General features: G+C 45.5%; 1 protein-coding gene across 3 annotated transcripts in view; it reads left to right on the top strand.

Annotated features, from left to right (window-relative positions):
* The window catches only part of ECPAS (Ecm29 proteasome adaptor and scaffold), a 60,370-nt gene continuing 54,370 nt past the window's right edge, over window positions 1-6,000 (top strand). The window contains exon 1 of one of the 3 annotated variants that reach the window (XM_069002395.1): window positions 1-72. In XM_069002395.1, the coding sequence (XP_068858496.1) occupies window positions 51-72 (22 nt within the window). In that variant the 5' untranslated portion in view covers window positions 1-50. Of the gene's footprint in view, window positions 73-297; window positions 420-6,000 lie in introns of those variants that run through there. The other 2 variants (XM_069002396.1, XM_069002394.1) reach the window with 2 other exon arrangements.

Raw genomic sequence — 6,000 nt, 5'->3', positions numbered from 1 at the left:
CCGCTCCGTCCCTGCGCCGCCGTGCCGAGCGCGGAGCCGGCGCGGCCGCCATGGAGGTCAGCGCGGACTCCGGTCAGTGCTGCCCCCGTAAACCTCCTCCACGGGGCCCGCCGGGCGGGGCGGCGGCGGCAGCGGGGCCGGGCCGTGTACGCGACGGGGGCGGGCGGTGGGGACGGCGGCTCTCTCTAAATATAAACCGGCGGTGACTGGCGAGCGGTCGCTGCCGCTGTCGAGGGAAGCCGCAGGGAGCAGCAGGAGGAGGAGGTGGAAGAGGAGGAGAGGGAGGAGGGGGAGGAGGAGAGAGGCGGCCGCCGGCCCGGTGCCGGTGCCGGAGAGAGGTGGGAGGCGCGGAGCGTCTCTCGCCGCCTCCCCTCCCTCCCCAGCCGGCAACATGGCCGCGGCCGCCCAGGACGAGCTCAGTAAGTGCTCGCGGCTCATGGACTCGCAGCGGGGGCTGGCGGGCGGGCGAGCGGGCAGGCGAGCCGGGGTTTCCCCGCAGTGGGTCCCCTCTGCGGTGGGGCTCGGCCCCCGGCCTGGCCGGGCGGTGACGGCAGCGGGGCCGGTTCGGCCCTGGGCGGCCATCTCGGGAAGCGGAAACCAGGAGCAGCGGCGCCTCCCGCATCCCCGGCCCCTCCGCGGGCAGCGGGGCTGCGCAGTCCCCCGCCGGCTGGGTGACCTTGCGTCCTGGCCGGGACGGAGCCTGGGGTCGGCGGGACCCCCGGCGCAGGGGGAGCGGCCTCCGCCCACCGCTCCTGAGCGGGCACAAGCGGCAGCGCCTTTGCCCGTCGGTGCTCTCGCCCTGCATTGTGCGACCGCCGTGTTTGAACCACAGCAGCGGTGTGAATGCAAGGCGGGCTGGCACGTCCAGGACGGGTTCCCCGAGCCCCCTGAGGTGCTGTGCGGGCGGTGGGGACGAGAGCGCATCGCGGCCGCCCCTGCGGCGCTCGGCACATGACCGGAGGTGCCGCTGCCGCCGAGCATTCGAGACGGCGGGAGCTCGGCCCTGTCTTCTTGTCACCTCCAAAATCCTTTCTCAGAGACTCTGGGAAAGCAGACGATCAGCTGGTCTTTGGAGAAGCCTATGGAACTTCAAAAAAAGCGGGTTTCTTCCCTTGCTTTTCCTGTCCTGGAATAGAGCTGGTTCTTATCTGCGAAGAATTAATAGCAAGATAACATATGACTCAGCCAAATGAGAGGGCCTTTGGTTACCCTGAAATAGTACTTGGCAGTCGTCAGAGAAGAAGGGCAGAAGAAATACTTTGAGCATATTTGAGCACTGTTGGCTAAGGCATTTTTTGTGTAATGTTTCTTCGGTTTTTTTTGGGGTTTTTTTTGTTGATTTGTTTGGTTGTTTGTTGTTTTGTTTTTTTTGTTGTTGTTGTTGTGAGCTTCTGTATGGACAGCATCCTAATTCTGCTCTTTGTTAGATGTTACTGGAACTAGGCTGAGTGGAATAAGGTGTATTATAATGGTGGGGATGTCCCTTATGTAGCCAAGATCCCATGGTGGAGTAAAGGAGGATCTTGATCCTGTACTGATCCTAGAACTGGAGGACCCAAATTGCCAAGCTATTTTTTCCATTGACAACTGGGATAAATTGCTGTAAGGACAGTGAAAGCTCTCACTGCTGCTGTCATCTAAGAGATTCTATTGTTAGTTTTACAATGAGAACGTGATTCCCCTTGGTGAAGCCAGTCAGTGTGAGATCTCTTCCGTGTAACTCCTTGGCTTTTATCTGTGTGTAATCTAGCTTTCCAGGCTCCAAATCTGATCCTGCAAAAAATTGGTCCTCAGCCATGTGCCTGTTGCTACACAGCCCTTTCTGTTAAGCTGTGCTAAAAAGACAAATGTCCCTAGACTGAGATTCACATTAATAATTACATAATGTCATTCAAGTTATTTGACCACTGCATCCTTCAAAAATGAGGGAGTTTTATTGGTTGGGTTAGAAATCTTTTTTCTTTGGGTGGGGGGAGGAATATATTTTTGGAAATTCTTTTAATTCTTTTTTGTTTAGTTTGGTTTTTTTTCCTGGTACCTCTGTCACTGAATAGAAGGTACTGTAATCTTAAATGAAAAATAATGAAAGGTAATGGAAAAAAGATTAACCTCATGTAGAGAGGGAAACTAAGCCTCTATGTGGGCTTACTGTCTTTTGATATATTCAAATAGTTAAATTTCAGCATATTTGGAAATAAATCCTTTCTTTTATAGGATGATTGCTAGTCCTAAAATAACGAGAATAATTACGAGGTTTCCTTGCTTTATATTTACATGGCTGTAGGAAGCTTTCATCTATAGCCCCAGTCAAACACAGAAACTCTGTGTAAATGCTGTGTAAGGAATGCTGATCATTTTAGAGGACAAGTTGTTTGACGGCAGCATAAGATATGGCAGTTTAAAAATTAATGCAAAATCAGTAAATTGGCCCTAATGCCGTAAGAGTTCAGATGCAAGAGAGACAAGTTAATCTTGAGTGATAGTAGTCATCCATTCAAATGGAGAACCTGTGCCTGGCATATTCCAAATTATTTGGGTTCTGGTGTACTATTCAAGCTTTCACATAAGCTTTTCTATAAAATGAAAGGATTGGATGGGAAAAAACCATAATATATCCCTCCTCCAACAGGCCTTCCTTACCTTTTCTAGTCAGATCTTGTAAAACAGCCTGGTGAATGGCCTGTTTGTACAAATGCTCCCTTAAGATTTTTGGCTGTAGGCACACAATGGGTTACTGGTAGAGACAGGAATAGCACCAGCAAATCCTGACTCACTGTTTGCTGCTATAATCATACTAGATATATTTTCTCCCAGAGTCTAATACCATTTGAACAGGAATTTGACTCCTATTTTAGTAGTTGCACAGCAGATGAGAACTTTATTTTTTCTTCTGCATGTGGAATAATGCAGAAGCAATTGCTTAGTTCTAGAGAGACAAAAGGGTGTGTTAGAGCTTTTGCTTTAGCAGGAACCTGCCCTTAAAACTAGCCCTGCCATCCAGGAGGTGAAGTTGAAATGCTTTTGTGCCCAGGACTCTTTATTTAATGTAGAGCCCTTTGGAGAAAATGTGGGGGGATGCTTGTGCATGTAATGGTGCTACAGAGTTCAGGTAATAGAGGAGGGTTTCTGGGATTTTTGTCTGATTTACTGAAACAGTTGTAGAAATTATTTATATTGTAGTAGTTCCACCAATCTGTCAAACATATACTTCTCAGGAAAGTGAAGATTCATGCACAGAATTTTGCTGTCCCATACTCTGCTCTGTTTTGCAGGGGACTCATGCACTCTTTTTAGTTCCTCAGATGTTTTGTGGCTGTCAGTCAAACTATGAAGTACAGCTAGTTTGACATGTCTTAGTCCCAGCAGTTTCTTGACTCAGTTTTCATTAAAGGAAGGGTGTGTGTTTTACTTGATGCTCTGCTACACAAATATGCATTGCTGAGGGGTCTATGTGGAATACCTGGTGTTGCTGTGCATAACGTCTATAAATGCCAGAGGGAGCTGATTCAAAATGTAACTGTGCTTGGCTGAACTGAGAGATTTCTGTCATAAAAATACAGATGAACAGTGGCATTTTCCTTTTTTTAAAAATTAAAATAATGAGGGTAAACTCTTTGAATTCTTGGCTTTATTGTGGTAGCTGTTTCACTGTTTATCCATATTTTTATCCTTTTTGTGTCTTTTTCTCAGTTCTCTTAGATGAACTCCATGTTACTACTTACCAAATGGAAGGAAAGGGTACGTTGTGTCTGTGAGCAGGCTGTGGGGTTTTACTGTTACCCTGGGTGATTGCAAGGTCAGTTCTGAAGTAACAAAACCTAAAATAACTCTGACCCTTTTATGGATGGTGTTGCAGGATTTGAAAGTTAGTGTCTCATTGTCAGTGTGGCATTTTTGTAGAATTTGTATCCATTTTCTGTGTTTTGAAAGCGATTTCTTTCTTTTTTGTCTTTGCAAGGTTGTCACGTGCTGAAACCTGTATACCTCTTGTAGTCTTAAATGGAGATTGGAAAGAACCAGAAGTGAAACATGCATTTTCTCACAGATAGGTAGCTGCATTGCCATGGTAACTTGGGAATTGCAGGTTCCAAATACACCATGTCAGTTCGCACAGATTAGACACTGCTATTGGAAATAGGGATACAAAGATATATCTTGTTTTTCTGCCCCTTTGTTTCTTTTACAAAAGGAGATGTCGTCTTCATATGCAATGCCTGTTGTTCAGTTCTCCGTATTTATCTTTGTCTTCTTGTAAACACCTTTTTTTCCTCAACAAAGTGCCACAAAATTGGCGTTTTATGTGGAAGTACTACACAGCAGCATGAAAAGAAGTGATTGTGCCAAAATACATTAATAACTGTTTCAAATTCTGCATGGACTTAGCTGTATGTATTTTAAAAGTAAAACTAGTTACTGCTTTTTTTTTTTTTACTCATGCACCTTATTCTTTGTTGTGTGATGTTTTTCAATCCATAGTAAAATGCTAACTGTCATAGCTGTGGCATACATATGATGTTTCAAAGACTAGTTTTTGGTTGCTAAGGCTTTTTCCAAACAGTTTTTGTCCTTTCCACCCCCCTCCTACCCTCCTTGGTATGTAGTAAAGCAAGTTAGACATCTTGCTTTACTTATTTTTACTATCAGATAAGCTCCTAAAATCGCAACTGTGCAGTTTCTTAGTTGGCAGTAGGGGCTGTAAAATCAGAGAGAAGATTTTAGCTTTGTACTTAAAAACTTTGGAAATGCACGATGTGGATAAGTGGGACCAGTTGCAAGCAAACTGTCTTGTTTGATGTCTGGTGCATAGTGGTCTGCTTGCTGGCTGAGGCTGAGTGGAGGCTGTGAAGAGACAGAAAGAAGGGAAAGAAAGACACTTTCCCCATGTCAGCCAGGAGGTCTGCAGCACACAGAGACAGGACACAGCATCTGAGACCCAGATACTTCATCCACAGTTACTTTCCTGGGCCGTTGTGTGTGGTGCTTTAAATCTCCAGTGTTTATGCTTTCCTGTAATGAGTGTTGTCAGCTTGAAAAATGGTCTTAATTGTTAGTAGAATAAAAACCGTGGAGGAAATGTTTGATGTACAATACTTGGGAGGTTTTATAGCTCTTTGTTTTCCTGTCCCACTGCTATGGATACAGTCTGCATCAGCAACATGGGAGAGTGCTCTGACAAACTCCTGACCAGTTTCTTAGCTTCATTCAGATGGCCAGTATCCTTGAATTTGCTGAAGAGTCTTGTCATGATTATGGTTAAGGGAAGAATATATGATGACAGTATTAGGGCTTAACTGACTTTGCAGTGGAGGTATGAGAAAAATAACAAATTTATCTCACAGGCAACGTAAAGAAGTAGGTAGCTTTTTGTCCTCCTTATCTCTTACTGTTATTGTTGGTACTATTATTGTGTCCGCCATTCTGGTTGCTGCTGCTTGAAACAAGAGAATAATGGAGGAAGCTGGAAATGGGGCAGGCGCTTGTAATTCAGTGCATTGCTGCATTTCCTGAGTGCAGATGCAAGAGGGTTTCTCTGCCTTTCAGAAAGTGTGTGTGTAGTCTGGTGACTACCAACAAATGGCTTTAGAATTAACTTCAGTTGTGTTTCCTTACACTTGTGTCTGATCTGTTGCTGTGGGAAAGAACATGTTGAGAAGGTTCTTCAGTTGATTTCCTTGAGGATGATGGATCCGCAGTTTTCTTCTGGAGTTCTAGGTCCAAGGGGAAAGATTTGATCGGTTTTATTCACTGAGTTATTTCAACTGCTTGATGTAACTTCAGTAGTCCCTTACTGCCTGTCAAGACACCAAGGAAGTCCTGGAATGGGGGATCATTGGGATGGGAGAGGCGGGGGAAGGATGACAAGAAAAGGAAGGTGAAAAGAAATCAAATGTCATGATTTTTTTTAAAACTTGGAATATGAGGTAAGTGTCATGAAGCCATTGACTAGCTGACAACCTGAGTGGTCTGTGAAATCTGTCTGAAATGAGATTGAATTGTATC

Source organism: Aphelocoma coerulescens, assembly GCF_041296385.1.
Source record: "Aphelocoma coerulescens isolate FSJ_1873_10779 chromosome Z unlocalized genomic scaffold, UR_Acoe_1.0 ChrZ, whole genome shotgun sequence".
Lineage (NCBI taxonomy): Eukaryota > Metazoa > Chordata > Aves > Passeriformes > Corvidae > Aphelocoma > Aphelocoma coerulescens.
The sequence above is the reverse complement of the archived record's forward strand: the minus strand, read 5'-3'. Positions and strand labels throughout refer to the sequence as shown.